At 46.6% G+C, this 19,241-nt stretch overlaps 4 protein-coding genes across 6 annotated transcripts; 3 read left to right on the top strand and 1 right to left on the bottom strand.

The window, feature by feature from the left end:
- The first annotated feature begins 37 nt into the window (after window positions 1-37).
- On the top strand, window positions 38-1,819 carry LOC120954846 (microsomal glutathione S-transferase 1-like). The gene is made up of 3 exons (XM_040375134.2): window positions 38-137; window positions 225-399; window positions 1,346-1,819. The coding sequence occupies exons 2-3, from the start codon at window positions 274-276 to the stop codon at window positions 1,673-1,675; spliced, it is 456 nt and encodes a 151-aa protein (XP_040231068.1). The 5' UTR covers window positions 38-137; window positions 225-273; the 3' UTR covers window positions 1,676-1,819.
- Window positions 1,820-1,857: 38 nt separating this feature from the next.
- On the bottom strand, window positions 1,858-3,134 carry LOC120954614 (zinc finger protein 43-like). The gene is made up of 4 exons (XM_040374736.2): window positions 2,997-3,134; window positions 2,407-2,916; window positions 2,181-2,332; window positions 1,858-2,095 (listed from the first exon to the last, which is right to left on the bottom strand). The coding sequence occupies exons 1-4, from the start codon at window positions 3,132-3,134 to the stop codon at window positions 1,870-1,872; spliced, it is 1,026 nt and encodes a 341-aa protein (XP_040230670.2). The 3' UTR covers window positions 1,858-1,869.
- Window positions 3,135-4,670: 1,536 nt separating this feature from the next.
- Window positions 4,671-7,199, top strand: LOC120954904 (microsomal glutathione S-transferase 1-like). Of its 3 annotated transcripts, XM_040375262.2 has the most exons (4): window positions 5,500-5,784; window positions 6,104-6,520; window positions 6,643-6,728; window positions 6,820-7,199. In XM_040375262.2, exons 2-4 carry the CDS (start codon window positions 6,392-6,394, stop codon window positions 7,064-7,066), a joined length of 462 nt encoding a protein of 153 aa, XP_040231196.1. In that variant the 5' UTR covers window positions 5,500-5,784; window positions 6,104-6,391; the 3' UTR covers window positions 7,067-7,199. The 3 variants fall into 3 exon arrangements, with proteins under 3 accessions (XP_040231280.1, XP_040231196.1, XP_049464816.1); XM_040375346.2 differs by lacking the exons at window positions 5,500-5,784; window positions 6,104-6,520 and adding an exon at window positions 4,671-4,928; XM_049608859.1 differs by having other exon boundaries at window positions 5,500-6,520.
- A 7,251-nt stretch (window positions 7,200-14,450) lies between these two features.
- Window positions 14,451-18,535, top strand: LOC120955704 (cystathionine beta-synthase-like protein). The gene is made up of 6 exons (XM_040376800.2): window positions 14,451-15,005; window positions 16,674-16,780; window positions 16,849-17,749; window positions 17,819-17,953; window positions 18,018-18,208; window positions 18,296-18,535. The coding sequence occupies exons 1-6, from the start codon at window positions 14,827-14,829 to the stop codon at window positions 18,394-18,396; spliced, it is 1,614 nt and encodes a 537-aa protein (XP_040232734.2). The 5' UTR covers window positions 14,451-14,826; the 3' UTR covers window positions 18,397-18,535.
- The last annotated feature ends 706 nt before the right edge of the window (window positions 18,536-19,241 follow it).

Raw genomic sequence — 19,241 nt, 5'->3', positions numbered from 1 at the left:
AGCGACGAACTAAATTACACGCTTCACGTCGCCCATGCTCCTCCCGGGCAACGCTGAAAACCGAACTTGACATTCAGCCGGGCAGTCGCGCCCGCATTTGCAATTGCACCGGCGCACAGGCAGGCAGCATTATAACGGTGAGGCAACATTAGAGCGTAACCTCTGTGTGAGTGCTTTTGTTTTAATTTCCTTTCCATATCGTGCAATCGTTTCTTGATCGACAGGAACCGCTTCCGACAGCAACCATCAACACATAAATTCCGCCAATCAAACATGACGACCCTGCTGCAGAACGTGAACGAGGAGGTGTTCCGGACGTACGTCTTCTGGACGGCGGTGCTGGTGGTGAAGATGCTGGCCATGTCCGTGCTGACTGGCCGCCAGCGCTTCCGCAAGAAGGTAAGGGATTACAACCATGAAAGGGACACACACACACATTCCAGAAGATCCGCCAAAAGGCGGCATTACGCAACGGGGAGCGGTTATTTTTTTGGTGCGGATGTATGCGCCAACATTCCGTTTTTTTTGCCGATTATTGATTAGGTGTAGTTCACATATCACGGTTCCACTGAGAGTGTGTGTGTGTTTGATAAAGCTACACCGCTTCGTGAGGTGTCCGGGGCTTGCGTGGCCGGATTTGCCGGTTGATAAGGAAAGGTGGATTAAATTGAAAAATAAGACAAGAAAACCTTTTCTTACCCGAAAGGTTAAAGGCAATTGGTTGTCTTAAAATGTGGGATGCTCGTTTTAATTGACTCAATAGTTAATATGTTTACCACGAAACATAATGTAGCATGCTTATTTAACATACACAGGAATAATTATTTAAAGCTACCTATAAGCTATTATTTAAGCTAATTAAAGACCAAGTTATTGAACCTACTGATACGATAAGATCAGCTATTTCAAAAAATAGCTAAACGTGTGAAGCGCCAATGCGAGTTCTACTCATAATGGGGTTCAGGTTGTTTTTTTCACATTATCTATACTTCTATCTCTATACGCGGGGATGATTAAAGACGGCGAGGGAAGCAAGCTAGCAATACAAATACGCGACATGACTTTCAAATTCATATGCGAATGTGTGCGCGGATGGAACCAACACATTAAAAGTATCACCCCTTCCGTCACCTGCACGCGTTTCGCATACGTACGGAGGAGCATTAGAAGCTGCGTGCTTGAACTGTTTACGATTCAGCATGACTTGCATAGATTGTAAACGGTGCCGATCTTCCCGCTGAAATTAAGCTGACCTTGAGCATCTTTTTTTTTGTCGCTTTAAACGTGTTTTACGACTTTCTAACCATTTTTTTTTCTCTCCGATTTCCTCCTCACTCTCCGCAAGGTGTTCGCCAATCCGGAAGACATCCAGCCCAGCAAGAAGGGCGCCCAGCCCAAGTTCGACGATCCGGACGTGGAGCGCGTGCGCCGGGCCCATCGTAACGATCTGGAGAACATTCTGCCGTTCTTTGCCATCGGGCTGCTGTACATGCTGACCAACCCGGAGCCGTTCATCGCGATCAACCTGTTCCGGGCGGTCGCCATCGCCCGCATCGTGCACACGCTCGTGTACGCGGTGGTCGTGATTCCCCAGCCGGCCCGTGGCCTCTCGTGGGCCATCGCCTACTTTGCCACCGCGTACATGGCGGTCAAGACGGCCCTGTTCTTCCTGTAAGACCGTGTGGCACAAGCACAAAAAGCGCTACGAGGGCGTACCAGTAACGCGACGGGAGAAATAAATTGTGCTGCGATGGCTGCGCCTTTGGCGGGGGGCGGCCGATGAACGTTCCAGCCCGTCGCATCATGTTTTACAAATCGACTGTTTGTATACAATTCATTGAAAGGGAGAAGGTGTGGCACTTACATCCTTTAGCTGCTCGTCGCCGTTGCCTCCGGGTGCGCCTTGCGGATGTGCGCATTGATGAGGGTTTTGTAGCGGAAGGTTTTGTCGCAGAGCTGGCAGCTGAACACGATGCCGGTGTGCGTCAGCTCGTGCGACTTCCAGCCGTACCGGGTTTTGAAACGCTTCGGGCAATGCTGGCACGCGTACGGTTGCTCCGACGAGTGCGATCGTTCATGCGTCCTTAGCGACTCTCTGTCCAGAAAGGGGGGAGGGGGGAGGTGTAGAGTAGGGTTAAAAAAAACGTGCCAGAAGTCCAAATCCGCGGTCAAAAACCTACTTCGTCTTCCAGGGCAGGCCGCAGGTCGTGCATTTGTACTTTCTTTCGTCCTGGTGGGTGCGTATGTTGTGGAGCCACAGGCTGCTGTGGTGGTTGAACTTTTTGCAGCACGTTTTACACTCGTACTTCTTCTCCGTCGAATGATGAGAGCGCTAAAAGGTAACGGAAAAAGGGAATTGTACAATAATGACAGGATTCACCGACAATCGATCGAAAACGAACGCACCATGTGTGAACCGTAGGAAAAGTAGCTGGTGAACCCCTTGTCGCACTGCTCGCAGCGCTTGATGATGCGCTTCAGGTGTACCGAGTCGATGTGCCGCAGCAGATTGGACTTGTGTGTCATCCTAATGCTACAGTAGTCGCAGGCGTACGGTGCTTCCTTCGTGTGGACACGCCGGTGCCCGTTCAACTCCGCTACAAAGGCACCGCATATGTCGCAAAGCTTCTTGCTCGCATCCTCTGCCACGGTCTGCTTGCCTTCTTTGGCTGCAGCACGTAGGTTTGTTACAGTTTCACTCTCTTCCAGCTGATTATGGTGTACCTCCGTTTCACCCACAATGGCGGTCTCGTTAGGAGGAGCCTGCGTTTCGTAATTTTCTGCAAGTGCTTCCGTAACGAGCTTCCGGAAGTAATCATCGGTCTTAGCGCAGAGCGCACGAAAGGCAACAAACTTATTCACCGTACTGTCGCACTCTTCGCACACCATATAGAGGTAAGGATGATCATTTAGATTCTGTAACGATCGAACAATCAACGGTAGGCTACAAAGCGGTTGGCAAAGGCCAAGACGTGCGGCGGCTGCTCACCCCTTACCTGAATACCGGTGAACAGTTCCATATCCTGCAGGGTAAGTGATTTATCGGTTAGTATCGACAGAGGAATCAATTTATCCTCATCCCGGCAGAGACAAAATCGGCAGACCGTTGAAAGCGAGTGTGTACGGGAATCCATTTGGACGCTACAGGAATGGTAATGTTTACATCTGCACGCACTGCCAATGTCATCGCTGTAAACAAACCGGGTCCGCGGTATTGGAGGAACGGTTGGCGGAACGCTTCAGAAAACGCTTCGCGTGATTCGTTCAAAATGACGGTTACGAGTGAAGCGCAACTGTCGTCCGCGGAGTCAGCAAGTGCTGGAAATGTTTAATTTGTGTATGCGTAATCCAGTATTCGCCGGTTTTGTGGTACCGTCGTCAACTCGCACGACTTAACAACATGCCCGTCATGGGTTCAAGCCTCAAATAGACCGACGACTTACAATCCGGCTGTGGGTTATCAATGAGTCACTGAATGTCACACCCAATAATGATACTGGCAGACCTTGGCGGACAGCGGTTGTTGTCCCAAAAAGAAGAAGTAGAAAAATCCAGTACAGGCGGTCCCCGAGATACACGGTGAATGGGGACCGAAAACGGCCGCAAAATACCGCGTATCTCGAATTTCCGCGTAAGTCGAATCTCGTGATTTCCAGCTAAAATATCACTAATTTTTGTGTAATTTTGGAAGTAGGGGGCGGTTTTAGTCACTTTATGAATTATTTGATTTGATTCTGACTGAATATAACAGTTTTAAACCTTTTCAAATAGTTTTTAACATTCGATCGAAACGGAAATTATTTGGCAATTTACAATTGATGTGTCAAATCAGTACAATTTGCTCAAAGAACTGTCAAATTTAGAAAAACGCGTATCTCCGAATCCGCGTATAAGAGGTACCGTGTATCTCGGGGACCGCCTGTATTGATAAAATATAACCTCAAAAGACAAGTTAACACTTTCAGCTTCCCTACCAATAAAGGACCCCAAATCTCCAAGCCGTTGTCATTTTAACATTTATTCTGGGGTTAAACATGTTGCGGCAACATTTGTTCAATAGCATTATTTGTTCAATGGCAATATTTCTAGATTTTTTTTATTTCAAAACTGTGCTCAAACATGCTCGATTTGTCCATGTTTCTTTGTTGCAGGACCCATGCTCGGACCCATTTACAAACTAATGTCTAATGAACTAATTTGCTAATGACGTTGAGCTGGTTTGAGAACCTCTATAGTAATGAGAATTGAAACTGAATTCATTATTATTATTCCGAAATAAATAAACGAAACGTCAGTAAAGGTAAACTACAATCGTTCTGGTAGAGTAAAATAAGGATTAGTTTGTTGTAAAACTGCTGCAGATAAGTTCAATTTAATTTCCCGCTCGAAAATATCACACATCCACCACACGATCCTGTATTCAACTCTACATACGAACTGTTAAACTAGCAAAGTACCTCAGATCACCTCTTGACTTCAACAGTTCTCTGAAGGTCGCTAATAGCTTCGTACCAGCCCCTCTTTGAAGGAAGCGTTGAAACGAATAGATTTTTGCTTTGCTTTACCGCATATCGTGGTTGTAAGTGGGCTGAGATATGATGAGCTCGCGCATGGTGTGGAGGGGATCCGATGAGGTAATGATGATGTTGCAAATGTTTGCCCTACACACACACAATCAGTACCATTTGGGAACGGGTCGCGCACGGCACGGTGTCCGACCAGACTGACCAATAGTTTCAGCCCGACCGACCAGGCAGGTGTTCTCCTGGAAGTAACCGCAGCCAAGCAGCAGTGTTCGAACCATGGCAAGCCCATTCGACTCCATCAATTCGGAAGCGTACAAGGCGTACGTATTCTGGTCGGCGGTGCTGGTAGCAAAGATGTTGCTGATGGCTTTGCTGACCGCTATCCAGCGCTTTAAGAACAAGGTGCGTATATGCTGGGACTTAGGTGTAGCCGGTGGACTTCGAGAACATTCTGCAATCAATTTGATCCAATGTGTATCGATCAAATTGATGTAGCTTACGCGCGATTAGATCATACAGGATTTTACTATATAGACGAAGACAACTTGTGCATTTTCTATGTGCCATAAAGAAGGTTCGTGAAAATCTAGCGTTTCACGCATAGCATTTACCGTGCCTAGTCTGCCTGATCAACTCTTCACGGTACCAATATCTCAATCATCCCAGCCTTTCCCGTCTAATCCATTACCGATGGCGATAACAGTTTTATCAACAGTGCCGTTTGCTGCATCGACCGCCGATAAAGGCTGACCGTATATTTTTCGTACGGTGAACGCAAGCATAATTCATGTAACGCATGCAGAAAGCGTTAGCTTAGCCGTCTAATGCCCCTTTCGCACGGTTAACTTTGCGCAGGCGGTCCATAGCACGGCGCAAAACGGCTGTTGTGAATTAAAGATTACAGATTGCAATAGGCAACAAGCGATGGAACTAATTTTTACTCGCGATAGGCTTTCTGCTGGAAAAATACAAAACAAAAAAACAAAATAACGCACAGTGGAAGCGGCAGTGAAGCAGTGTCGATCGGCAGCTTCGTACGGTGTGGAGTTTGCTCTGCACGCTCTTGACGGTTGAGCGGTTGTTTATTGTGTGCTGATCGACTGGTGTGCGTGTCTATTCCTAACGTGCCGATCACGCACTCACACACGCACGAGCGCGGGGTTTCAGCGGACAGTCGTCCAGTTAACGACTTCTCGGACGGTCAGGGTTAAGCTGTTTGGCATTGGATACAGTGGCGAATGAAATAGAAGCCAGAGATGTAAGAATGCTTATGATCAAAATATTTTGAACAGCTACATCTTCGGCTCTAAAAAATTACATGTTGGTACAAATGATACCAGTAACTTACTTAAAGTTAGTGGGACAGAATTAGGAATAGTTGTCCCGAACGCAATTTTTATAGTTTTTTTTTATAATTTCCATTGCAATATCCATCATAATGTTTAGTTAAATGAACACTTTTTTATGAAAATTGACAATCAACCATAAAACCACTGCCCTCAGACGACCCAGTTGGTGGTGCAATAATTAATTAAAAAACCAAACTTTCTCCCGCTGCTGGATAAACGGCTCCGAAGCGTAACGCCGCCTCACCGCCCCAAGCTCGTAACGCTGCGGAAGAAGAGAGAAACGTGCGCATTGGAAAAGGACGGCTGGCACGTGCAGGTGTAGGAATTTTTGGAAGCTGAAACGTGTTTACCTGTGGTCCGATTCCGATACCGTCAGTTCGAGACCCGACGTCGTTGCTCACACTGTTGTTTTCGCTGTGAGAGATCGAACCTCCAGGGTGTAAACAGTTATTTCAAAGTGTTGGTACATCTCGGCCCTCTTTTGCTCTGTCAACCATCAACCATCAAGCGATCAACATGACGAGTTCGCCGTTCGCCACAATTAACGATGCAGCTCTGCGATCGTACATCTTCTGGTCCTCGGTGCTGGTGATGAAGATGTTGTTCATGTCACCGCTAACGTCACTGAACCGAATTCGGAAGATGGTACGACATCGATGGCCACTACGGCGTTTACCACAAACGCTAACAAAACTCGCACTCGCAGCTGTGTGTCTGTGCCCGTGCAACTCCACACTAACGCGCCCTCTTTTCTCTAATCCTACCAGGCATTTGCCAGTCCCGAAGACACCAGAGTGATCAGCAAGAAGCTAGTGCCCAAGTACGACGATCCGGACGTGGAGCGTGTGCGCAGGTTGGTGTTTTTTCTCTCTTTCTTGTAGCTTGCCACCACCAACGAGCTAGCATCCGATACTAATATCTGTTTGAATGGTTTGCATTTGCAGAGCGCATCAGAACGATCTGGAAAACATTCTACCGTTCTTCGTCATCGGCTTCCTGTACCTGCTGACCAATCCGGCACCGTGGCTGGCCATCAATCTGTACCGCTTGGTGGCCGCTTCGCGCATTTTGCACACGATCGTGTATGCCGTGGTGGTCATTCCTCAGCCGGCCCGCTTCCTTGCCTTCGTGGGTGCGATGATGCCAACGGCCTACATGACCCTGCAGACGATACTGTACTTCATGCTGTAGGCGGTGGTGATGGATCAGTTGATTAGAAGCAAGGAATAAATATTTACTGCCGGGTGAGGCTTTGGTCGGTTTTCAGGGAAACAATCGGTGGTGTGCTACTTGTGTTATGAGAATAAGGAATATTAAAAACATAGATGACAGTTTTTGCTGGAACTAGCTAATAGGGGCCAATCACAGAGCTACGAACCATAATGATGGGGCTATCTAATAGTTTTGGGAGCACGCAAAGGTTATTTCAAAAGCAATTTCTCGGAACATCTTAAATCCAAGGGATACATTAAGAGATACTGATCTCATACTCATATTTCTACTATCACTGCACCCATATCAATCCTGGAACTGATCCCCCGTATCGGTACTGGAACAGATTGTCATCCCATTCCGATCTTTTTACTGTCCTCGTGGCCATGCTCCGTGAAACTGCTCTCTTCTCGATTCTGGCTCAGTGGTTTTTCTATGTGTTTATTTGTACTGATTGCATATAATTTAACTTCGATTATAAAAGTTCACTCACTACACCCCGCTGGAAATCTATACGTGCTTGGCTATACATTACCTACAATGCAATTGTACATGTAGCAGAACACATTTTAGGATACGTTCCTGAAATCCGGTAAGAGAAAAACTCAATGAAAGAATGATATAGCTGCTCGTTACCAATAATTTGAGGCAAACAAACCGCTGGAATCATTTTCAATTCGTAAAAGTCCTTTTTCATATGAACTGATTGCTTTCGAAGGACATTGAATTAAATTCAGATCAATCTCTTCTTTAGATAAATTTCATCAGAAACTGTGAATGAGCTCATCAAGCTGTGCAATAGTTTAGAAAGACAGTTACATCGAATGAAGAAACAAATGAAAGATCTCAATCAAGAACAAAAAATTATGCAGTTACATTAAAGTTATATCAAACACACAGTTGTTATAGTAATAACATAATAATGAAACAATCTTCATAGAAATGATATCATTCTAAGGGTTAGGAAGGCATAGGGAGTCTCACTTTACAGAACATAGAGCGAAGCGAATAAATCTCGGAAATCTAACCACTTCAGTACGACGATGATAGTGCAAAATCGAGATTCAGCTTGGTTTGACGTTCTGACGTGTTTACAATCTACCCGACTAGTAATAAGAAGAACAGAGTGAACAGGTCCTACTACACCAAGCAGCTCATTATAGAAATGTGCTTACTAGCTGTATTTGTAGGCCTATGTTCTAATTTAGTGAGGGTATTTTCAATGCAACTTCGAGTGTTTGAAGTCCTGTCTAGCGATTTGACGCCAACTGCGATTTCGGATACCCCTTCATCGATTGATTTTCCCTACCAGACTTTTAAAACAACAAGCTTTATCGAGTAAAAGAATAGAATAAGCCCCACTGATGAGTAATGCAATGACAAAACACTCACCATACGACGCGTTATGTTGGTTGGTTTGATCGGCGATTGCCGTTTGCAGTGCTTCCATAAATCAACCGGCTGAATGGAAAATGGGTTTCCCCGTGTACACAAGCTCGTATATGAGCCCCGCCAACTGCCATCGTCTTCATTCCTGCGCAGCGGAGTGAGGCATATCGTGGAAAGAATGCTTCCTGTGTTTACGCGATAAAGTTGTATTTGAATATTATTACGTGCTGGAGTACGTGCTTTTCGTGGAATGCTTCGAAAAAGATGTCATCCAGATACAGTTCACTTGATCCAAATTTGGACTATGAGTCAAAGCATTGTAAAGCGTAACCCCCCTCCAGCTGTTCGGCCGAATGAATGTCACTTGAACATAGTATAGAAATCCACTTCTAGAAAATCTATTCCAGTGCATCCGTGTGTCGTATAAAATTAACCAAAGCTTCATTGATTATGCGAAAGGTGAGCAATTGAATTCCATTGGCCGGTTTTGGGCTCCCAAGCCACCGTGAAACTACAGCCGAAGCATCGTCACGCGTCCGGAAATGGTGCACATTTTTGCTGCCAGCTAACGGACAGCCACAAGAACTTGAAGTATAGAAACAAACACCGGGAGGACGATCGAGGCAGTAGGGATATTTGATGCTGTTCCTTCGTTTCAACGCCATACCGAAATCTTCCAGCGCATTCTTGCAGACATTCGTATGGGGAGAGAAAGGAATCCAAGAAAGAACAAAAACAAGAACAAAAAAAACTACAAACGAGTACTGTAGTTCCCAGGCCCAGGGCCCTGTTGATCTGCTTACAGGAAGCGTGCCAAAACGTGTCGTTACTTGTTTACCGATGGGTTCCTTTTTGTGCAACATGTTCATTCATGGTTTCGTGGTGGCGTGAACCGAAACCGACATTGCCGAAGGGAAAGTGGCCAGAAGCAGGAAAAAATGGCTCACACGCATGCTGAAACCCGGTCACTCGCACTGTAAACCCTTGCGTGCACAGCGCATACGGCCAATTTGCATACATGGGAATGGGAACTCCAACCGAGGAAGGCATTCCACTCCATCGCCAATACGAGCCGAACTGTTCAAGTGTACATCAATACAGCAAGATACAGAATTCTTGCCTTAGGCAAACTTTAGCATACTCTTATTGAACTAAAATTCTCAATCTCAAGCGTAATAGTAATAGCTGCTCAAGAGCTGCTTAGATTATAAAGCAATCATAATTCATCAATACAGCATAATGCTGGATTTAAATGTGGCTTCGTGTTGGACAGTTGAGACTTAAACCCAAATAGTACATTAACCAGTTACCGCAAGGTTAAGTTAATTGCGTTACAGTTTCTGTATTCTGCTGCATATACCACTAATAACCATAACTATCGTAACTTATTGATTACCCGTAGCAAGATAACAGGACAGTCAGTAAAAATGAAATATTCTCTTTTTTGTAGCAGAATTTAAAACTCACAAGTGGTGAGGTAAGATCGTTGTTGGTAATACATTTGTGATCCATTCCGTCTCTTGCGTCCTAAAAATCTAAACTGTAAGAGTCGTTTAAATAAGTCGACTGCTCCTCAAATTAACGGTTTTGTAACATGAATTAAAACCAACCCCCCGTTTTAAGGAAGAGAGTAAAGCCTGTCCAAGTGCCACTGCTGAACACGCCAGGGTTAAACGTGTGAAAGATGAATCAGACGTGTACGAGAACTCAGACTCGGCCGTTAAAACACAGCGCGCGCAATAAGGGGGGAAAAACGCATGAATCATCTCGGGCGCGTGAGTGCCCGGAGACGCTACAGCAGGGTGAGTTGTTGATAAAAACGCGGTCTCCGCTTGCCATTGCATTTATTTCACCACGAGCGGCGGGATCAGCTACTGCCTGCCGGACCGAACCGGGTCAGGAAACAGGACTTTGGTCGCACCTTACGAGACGAGTGGACCATGGTGGACAGTGTGTGTGTGTGTGCGTGTGAGTTTAGTGATGAAGAATTCCAGCAAATCCGTGTATAGCTCTGTGGAATGTGAGAGAGTGTTCTGCAATCAAACCAAGGGTGCAAGTGCTTGAGAGGCGTGATAGAAGCGTGATCTGCGGACTGACACACTGCCTGCATTGGTTTATCTAGTCTGTCGAAACAAGTGAATTTGCAAAAGTCTTGTCGACAGAGAGATAAATCACTGTTTGTGGTCCTAGACAACAGAGTTCCGTGTTACATACCATTGGGACACATTCATCCCCTCCGCTTCTTCTCAACATTGCGCAATTGGCGCGCTCGGCAAACCGCAACGTCAGACGCACGTGAAAGCCGCGCAAGCATCGGGTGCAGAACGTGTTCGGACAGGGTTTTGTAGGGGGTTTGTTGTTTCTTCTGTGTGCTCTGGGTGTGAAGCCTAATCGTACACCGGATCTGCCCGGAAGCTCTCGCCGTCGCTGACGCACATAGCCGCACAGGCATGCTGGACACCGAATGCAACTGTTAGCGTCTATTGTGAAATTTGCTGATGGTGACGAACATTTTGATCAACACACACACACATTGAATCTAACACACACACACACACTCACACCATTACGCTTGGGCGATTGTTTTCCGTAGCGATTGATCATGCACGCCAAACAACCCCCTCTGCTTGGGAGGGGATGGCGTGGTGACGGTTTCTGTAACAAATCAGCTGGATTGCGTCATTGCGACAGAATAAGTGTGTGACGTGCGTTCCCGTCGTGACTTTCGGGGGCGGAATTTCCCCACACCAGCTTCGGCAGTTTGATTATTCACCACGCGCGCGAGCTCAACGCTGACGGACGGTATCCATTCGGTGGCTCCGCTGGACCGTTTGCTCCTAAATGCACCAATCAATCGATGATCAGCAAGGGGCACACAACAACACCCCACATATCTCTCTCACACTATCAACGCTTTCAAACAAAGCAATGGCTGGCGGGGAGAGGTAGCCACTTTGGCGCAAACAACACAGAAACAGACCCTCAGCTGATACAGTTCATCAGAGTGTCATCATTTCGTCATCGTACGACGCTTGCTTTCTCTGGGGACGCGCCGCAAACCGATGCAGGAGGCTGGCGCTGGATATAAACGGGCGGTCAGGCACACCACGTGGTTTGTTGATGCTGGGGAAAACAACTCACAAACAGTATCACATCAAGCGTGGCATTGTTGGGGTGGGTTGGATGATTTCATGTATGTTCCAGAGATTTTTTTTTTATAAGAGTTACACAAGGAGGTCAATGTCGATCGCTCTGGGAGCGAATTGTTTGTACATGTGCACAACTTGCCGAGTAGTATTTGAACAACATGCAAAGTGTGTAAACTTAACTTACTAATAAAGACCTCTACACAAGTTGGAAAATAATATTGGCAAATGTAAAGAGCGATTGGATATTCGCTTCATCGAGTCAGTAGATTATATTATGTCCGTCAGTGGAATTGTTGCAAGAGTTTGGAAATATTACACCAGCTCCGATGACTCAACGCCAACAATTGGATATATGTAATCGCAAAGTAAAAGTTGAACGGATGAATCATCGTCTGGTTTGACCCAAAGTACGCATTGCAACTAGCGGGTGCAACATGTTTTATTAGTATCATTCCACTATCAAGAATCTAGACAATGGTTAAAAGTGTTCCTGTTTTTCTGTGGGCCTGTTGTGAAAAGCTTTTAGTTGGGTAAATGGTACCAAACAAGAGCAAAAAAAAAAAACAACAACCCCAGAATCTAGCTGTGCACCTTTCATTGACCAAGTGTCCGACATTGCAACCAGTCATACCCCAGCGTGACTAAGGCGGAAATGGGCATGAGTTAGCAGGACACGGTCACACTGCGCTTATCACTCGCGCTGATGCCATACGACGGTTTCGATGAGGCGATATCGCACGCCGGGGAAGGTGGAGAATGCGGCACCACAGGTATGCACGGCTGGTCAGCTACGCGAACCCGCTTGGTATCCCTCCTCCCGAACAGTCGACTCAGGCGACACATCGAACACGTCATGATACTTTCCCGGTAGATCGGTTTTGAGCGATGATGATTCAGCACCGGGCATCGGGTTTGGGGCGCCGTGAATGAATCTGGAGTGCGAATTATATACCGAGCGGCGATGACCACCGATGGTATGCTCTCGCTGCGGACTAGAGGGGGGGGGGGGGGGATCAGGAGACGGACGGTCCGTTCTTACCGTTGTTACAGCTGACGGATGAACCACGCGCCGTCTGCATGACGCAGCGGTTATTGCCGGCTGGATGATGCAAGTGTTCATGCGAGTGAGCGCACTAACGCGTGAGTTACTTTAGACTCTCCGGCACGTTGGGCCTGGAATGGTGAACATCTGGTAAAAAGGTTACAGAGCAATGCGTGGAGCTGGAGAAATGATGTTATACATTTGTATGAAAACGATTGTTCGGTGGGGAAAAAAACAAACAAAAAAGAATTAATTACAGATTCTTTCGATACTAAAGTATTACAGCAGCGCGTGGGAAGGACATCATCGTAAACATCATTTCACAACTTGTACCTTTGCTGCAACAGACACGTGGTTGCATGGTCGCGACAGATCTGTCCTAAAAGCAGTTGACTTGATTGACTTGTTTAGCATTCTTCGCTAGGGATGGTGTTCATTAGAGTGATACAGGTGTGGATAATTCAAAATGCTTTTTTGGCACTGCTTGGAGAAAACACTCACATAGCGCAGTCGGTTGACGGTTGGCCCAATGCACCGCTAGCGTAAGATCAACTCTCATCAGTAGCAGGTATATTGAAGCTATGCCAACATGAGAAATGTGTAGAGAGAGATAGAAAGAGAGGAAAGGAGAGAATAAATGCACAGATAAGGCAAGGGCTCATTGGTGAAATAAAATATATTGTTTTATCAAAAGACCTGACCTAAAGCAAAAAACAACGACAGTTTGTTTATCAGTTTCTTGTGCGGTTTTGCATCAGTGATAACAAAACCACAACAGCCTAGCAGGCGATAAGAGGCATTTTAGAGGGCTATACAGCTGTAAGTTTTGAAAAAAAAGCACACCACATAAACGGATGATGGATTGAATGTACAAGCATTTCACTACATAACAATAATATTAATAGCCGTCATACTCAAAATTAAATAAATAAATAAATTATAACATGATATGTACGTTTTTTAATCCGAAAATCTAAAACATAACAGCGACAATGAAGCACCAAAACGATCTTTGCACAAAAGTGCAGGCAATAGCATCGTAATGGGTAAAACATACTAAAAATCCAAAGAAATAGTTGATAAAGGACATGACAAAACATATAGTGGGATGAAAATAAATGGAATGGAAGAAAGTGTGAACCCGAGCGGACAGCTGGATTTAGGTAGACGAGGAACTGTAATGAAGCAGCCGCTGTAACAGACAGGGAAGACACTGTGCTGGAATACAGGTTCATCTCCAATCCAAAAGTACCGAAATGCACTTTAGAGCATCTAACAACCAATATTTTAATGCCAAATCAAACACGTTTCCATATCGAAAACGTTACCATGCCTTTTGCCGTGCGGCAGCGAAGGAGCGTCTCGAAAACCATGCGGTCAATTAGAGCCCAACCGAGATGATAAGTCAGTTCGCCATTCTAAACTGTCCCACGAAAAAAAAAACCGGCTGACCGAGAAGATGTTGTACAAAGAGAGACAGAGAGAGCGAGAGTGTGTGTTGCCGAGCGGTTATCACCTAACCGCAACCACTGCGTTGAACAGAACCACTCCATTTCCTGGCCACGACCTGTTGACGATGATGGTGATGGTGGTGTTGGTGCCAATGCTCTCTTACCGCTTACCGAACGGCAGTACTTGCCCTGTGCCAATTTAAACCTAGCTTTATGCCACAGAATCACCCCGTACGTTCGGCTGCTGTTGCTGAAGGATGGAAGCAAGAGGCACGAAACTAACACCAAGCCGCATTACGGGAAGGGCAACCGCGTTCACGCTCACCGATACCCAAGCGGAGGGCCGGACGCTGCGTGCTGCGTTTAAATGCCCTGGCTTTGCAGAACCTTGCGCCATTTGTTTGCTGATCACCGTCCCGGCAACGACGTTCGGTATTCGTGAAGCTTTGATTTGGCGTACAGTTTTGCTGGTATTCCCGTTCTGCTTACCCTGTTGGCAGTTTTGGAACAGGAACGATCCTCTCGATCTACTCGCAACTCACCCAGCTACCGAGGGCTTGAGCGGGCAGTGCTGTACCTTGTGTATAAGAGTGTGTGCGTGACGTACCAGCGTGCCGCGTGCGTGTTTCTCAGTCTTCCAAAGCAGACGTGTACAGTCCCACGCAAGACGCCTGCGAGATCTGCGATCAACCTGAGCCGCTGCACAACATGGCTAGCACCAACACGCACCGTGGCTGTCCGATGAACGGACATCTGGCAGCGAGCAAAAAGCCACAGACCGTCCCGGAGGAGGACCCGATGGCAAACTTTATCCGGCCCGATCAACCGTCCCGGTGTACCTGGGCGCTCGGTACGACGGAGACGAGCCCGCATCATCACGAGGCACTGTAAGTACTGTTCAAACATCTGATCGAAACAAGTCTGGTGGCAAGATGCGTTTACAATTCTACAGAAAATCAGCCACAGCGAGTGTGATTGGTCTACGTCTTTCTGGGTCCATTTAAATAGGCTAACAAGGTGTGATTAGTGTTTACCCGTAGCAACCATTAATGTGCCTAGGAGGGGCACCCAGCACAGATGGTAATTGAACCATATCCGACCTGTAATGCCCAGCATGTCAGTGTATTATACATTATTTTCATGGTTTGGATTGCTGAGACAGAATAACGATAGCTCTAGATTGATAAATCTAGAAGAATTACACAGTACAGTAAAAGGAATTTGGACAATTTAATTATATAAAAGGAAATTGGGTACTTTACGGCTAGCTTAATTTATTGTAACTAGTCGCCGATGAGGAATAAGACGAAGATGTATTTTTAATGTGAAAAATTATTGATAGTAATATTTTGACATAGTTAAAGATATGTGATCTGAGTTGCTTTTCTATGGATGTAGTTCCTGAATTACCAAGAAGTAACTGTTTAAAAATCAATATATCATCAGGATATAGCAATAAGCCTACATCTCCGATGCAGTGGCATATAGGGTTGCTATCTGTGATTTGTTGATAACCCTATATCCGTGTAGCTTGCGTATGACGGATTCGAATCTAATCAGGATTTGGCTGAAATGGAAGTCAGTGGCAATGCGCTGAACTCTTCTATGCAGCCTACTATCGATAAGATACCATCAGGCAATTCGATATTACCGAGTCCTGATACTTAAAATAGCGTGTACTTCTGTTCTGCTGCTCCATAATGGTCAAGAAAATTGCGATGCAGTGCCATATTCCATATCAAGGGTAGTTATATGCGAACCTCTGCTCGCCAATCAACATTGTTTGCGGCCCAAACTACTCACTGATAACGTTGATTATTGACATAGGAGGAAGCAAAAGAGGAAAAAAACCCTCCAAATTAAACATATTACTTACGTCAACACAAATCAGGAGATGGCGAACCGTTTTGATAGTATTCAGCCAATTGGCCGGTAGTGGCTTTTGATGACGCTGGGCCAGACCGGGTAGCTAACCGTTTTAGAAATTATTAGCGAACAAGTTCAACACTCCCCGTAATGCGGAGGGGCTAGAGGTCATGGACGTATTGCCACGTGGTTCAGTCATATTTTACAAAAGAAGAAGTCGGTTTCGTTTCCGCATGATTTCGAGCCAGGCGCTTTGAGTTGAGATGTCAGGTCAGGTGTGCTCAGTTCTTAATTGCACAATAAAATCTTCTTATATCGCAGCTACCGTTGAACGGATCGTACGATCACGTGCAACGTGGTGCGGTTCGATCGGTACTTCAACCACCGTATCAGGCTCCCCGCAAAGATGGGTGTGTGTGACGACTTGGCGATAAACCTGCGAGCGCCAATGTGCTACCGGCTGCCATAATGGCGGCCAGGGGTCAGCCAGTGTTTGTGGACGCCTCGACACTGAAGCGTGAAATGTTGTTTATCTGCTCGCGAAGGCCTGTCATTGAATGCAATATTTACCCCGGAATCGGTGATTCCTCGACAACAAACTCACCGGGACTTTACAATGTTAGGAGCGCAATTTCCGATGCCATTGTTTTTGTTTTATTTTTCAATCGTCGTTTTTCATATTCTTTCAGTGCCCCCAAACCGTCAACGCTGCCCTCGATCCTGGAAGCTGTCGGAGGAACGCCACTGGTGAAGCTCAACAAGATCCCCCAGTCCATGGGCTTGAAGTGCAATGTTTGTAAGCATTGAAGGATGTGGAGTGGTCTAGCGTTAGCAAAGGTAACACCAAAACCGTCCCCATTTTAGATGTCAAGTGCGAGTTCCTTAATCCGGGCGGCTCTGTCAAGGATCGCATCGGTGTCCGGATGGTGCTGGAGGCGGAGCGCAAGGGACTGCTGAAACCAGGCTGCACCATCATCGAGCCGACGTCCGGCAATACGGGCATTGGGCTGGCCATGGCTGCCGCAGCACGGGGCTACCGCTGCCTGATCGTGATGCCGGAGAAGATGTCCAACGAGAAGGTGGACACGCTCAAGGCGCTCGGGGCGGAGGTGATCCGCACGCCGACGGAGGCCGCCTTCGATTCGCCCGAGGGGCTCATCGCAGTTTCGCAGCGGCTTCAGCGCTCCATCCCAGACTCGGTCATTCTGGACCAGTACCGCAATGCCGGCAATCCGCTGGCCCACTACGACGGCACGGGCGCGGAAATCGTGGAGCAGTTGGGCGGCCAGGTTGATATGGTGGTGATTGGCACGGGTACGGGCGGTACCATGACCGGCATCGGCCGTCGAATCAAGGAGTCTTGCCCGACCTGTCAGGTGATTGCGGCCGATCCGGAGGGTTCGATCCTGGCCGAGCCGGAAGAGCTCAACCGCACGGAGGTAAGCTTCTACGAGGTGGAGGGCGTCGGGTACGACTTCCTGCCGACCGTGCTGGACCGCTCGGTCGTCGACCGGTGGTACAAGTTTAACGATCGCGTCGCTCTGCCGCTCGCCCGCCGTCTGATCCGGGACGAGGGTCTGCTGTGCGGTGGCAGCAGCGGCGGCAACCTGTACGTTGGCCTCGAGGCGGCCAAAACACTGAAGGAGGGCCAGAACTGTGTCGTCATCCTGCCGGACAACATTCGCAACTATCTCACCAAGTTCGTGTCGGACAACTGGATGGAGGCGCGTTACTTCAAGGACTCGGAGAACTGCCACGACCAGAAGTAAGTACCTGAAACGCTACAGCCAGTGGATTGACACACATTGTACTACGACTGTTCTTTTCTGATTAGGTGGTGGAATGCTAAGGTGAACACACTGCCCATGGATACGCTCATCACTGTGCGCGATGATGCGCACATCAGCGATGCGATCGAGACGATGAAGCAGAACAATCGTACCCAGCTTCCGGTGCTGGATGCCGATGGGTAAGTAAACTTTGATTGGTAAAGGAACGTGGGCCACTAATGCATCCTTTTCCGCACTTTACAGAACCATCAAGGGTGTAGTGCACATGCCCAATCTGTTGAGTAAAATGCTCAACCGGCTGGCGAAACCGTCCGATCTGGTGCGTCGTGCCATCTTCAAGCAGTACGTCAAGATCGATCACGAGGAAAACATTGGCCGCGCGTCGCGTATCTTGGAGAAGGATAGCTTCCTGCTAGTAACTCGACAAGAGGCGGGTAGGTTGAGTACGGGGGGTTTCCTTAGTAGCATAAAAGTACAACATTGTATTGATTTTTGTTCTTCTATTCTGCGTTTTGCTTTAGGAGCGGAACGACCTGTGGGAATTCTCACCCAGCGTGTACTATTTGACTTCGTTGCGGAGCAGGCGGCAACCGTTACCAACGGAAATGGGAACGCCGAGTAGATGGATGATCTTGGTTTTATTGGAAAGAACGAATGCAGCTAGCTCTTAGCTGGCAAGATTGAGACGCTGTCTGGAAATAATTGGACGAACGAGCATATATATTGAAAATAAATATATAACAGCATGAATCACAACTAAATCCTGCCAGAACAATCCAACGCAAACTTACTTGTCCGAATCAGATGTTGGGTTCCCAAATAGTGCTTGTACTGATGCCTTGTAATCATGTTGAAGATACTGGATCCTGCTGGTTTTGAGTTCTAATCCTCCCAACTCCATTCTTACTTCCAATCCTCACCTACCACTACACCTACATACAAACTCCTCTTAATTAGCTTCAAAAAGTGTTCCAGTGACTCACTCGTAGTACGAAAAACTGCGGGAGGTTGTTTTTCATGCAATTTGTATTAAAAAAAATGTATCAAATAATGAATTCCAGGATGGCAGATGTGCTGGTATAAAGATCATAAATGCATCTGAAAACGTGAAAAATGTCATTATAATACTAATAACTGGGAAAATATTCTCGTGTTTAATATTTCCCAAAAAAAAAATCTATTCTTTTGCACAAATAATTTGCTCGTAGAGCCACAGCTTCGCCCAAAAGATGTTGAACGGTTTTTCGTTGGTTTATGTCCAGGAAGAGTTATTGTTTCCTATTTGACTTTTCCCCCAAAAAATATCATCTTATTTCATTTTACAGTAGATCCAGCAAAGCATACAACAAACACTCATCAATATACCACATACCTGTGCAACACGATCCTGCTCCTCCTGACAATTGCTTTATGTTGAACGATTGTTAGCATAGAAACTCTCATCTGCCATAGCGATAAGCAAAAACA

The sequence above is a fragment of the Anopheles coluzzii genome, chromosome X, assembly GCF_943734685.1.
Source record: "Anopheles coluzzii chromosome X, AcolN3, whole genome shotgun sequence".
In the NCBI taxonomy this organism is placed as follows: Eukaryota; Metazoa; Arthropoda; class Insecta; order Diptera; family Culicidae; genus Anopheles; species Anopheles coluzzii.
This window is presented reverse-complemented; position numbering and strand designations above follow the sequence as displayed.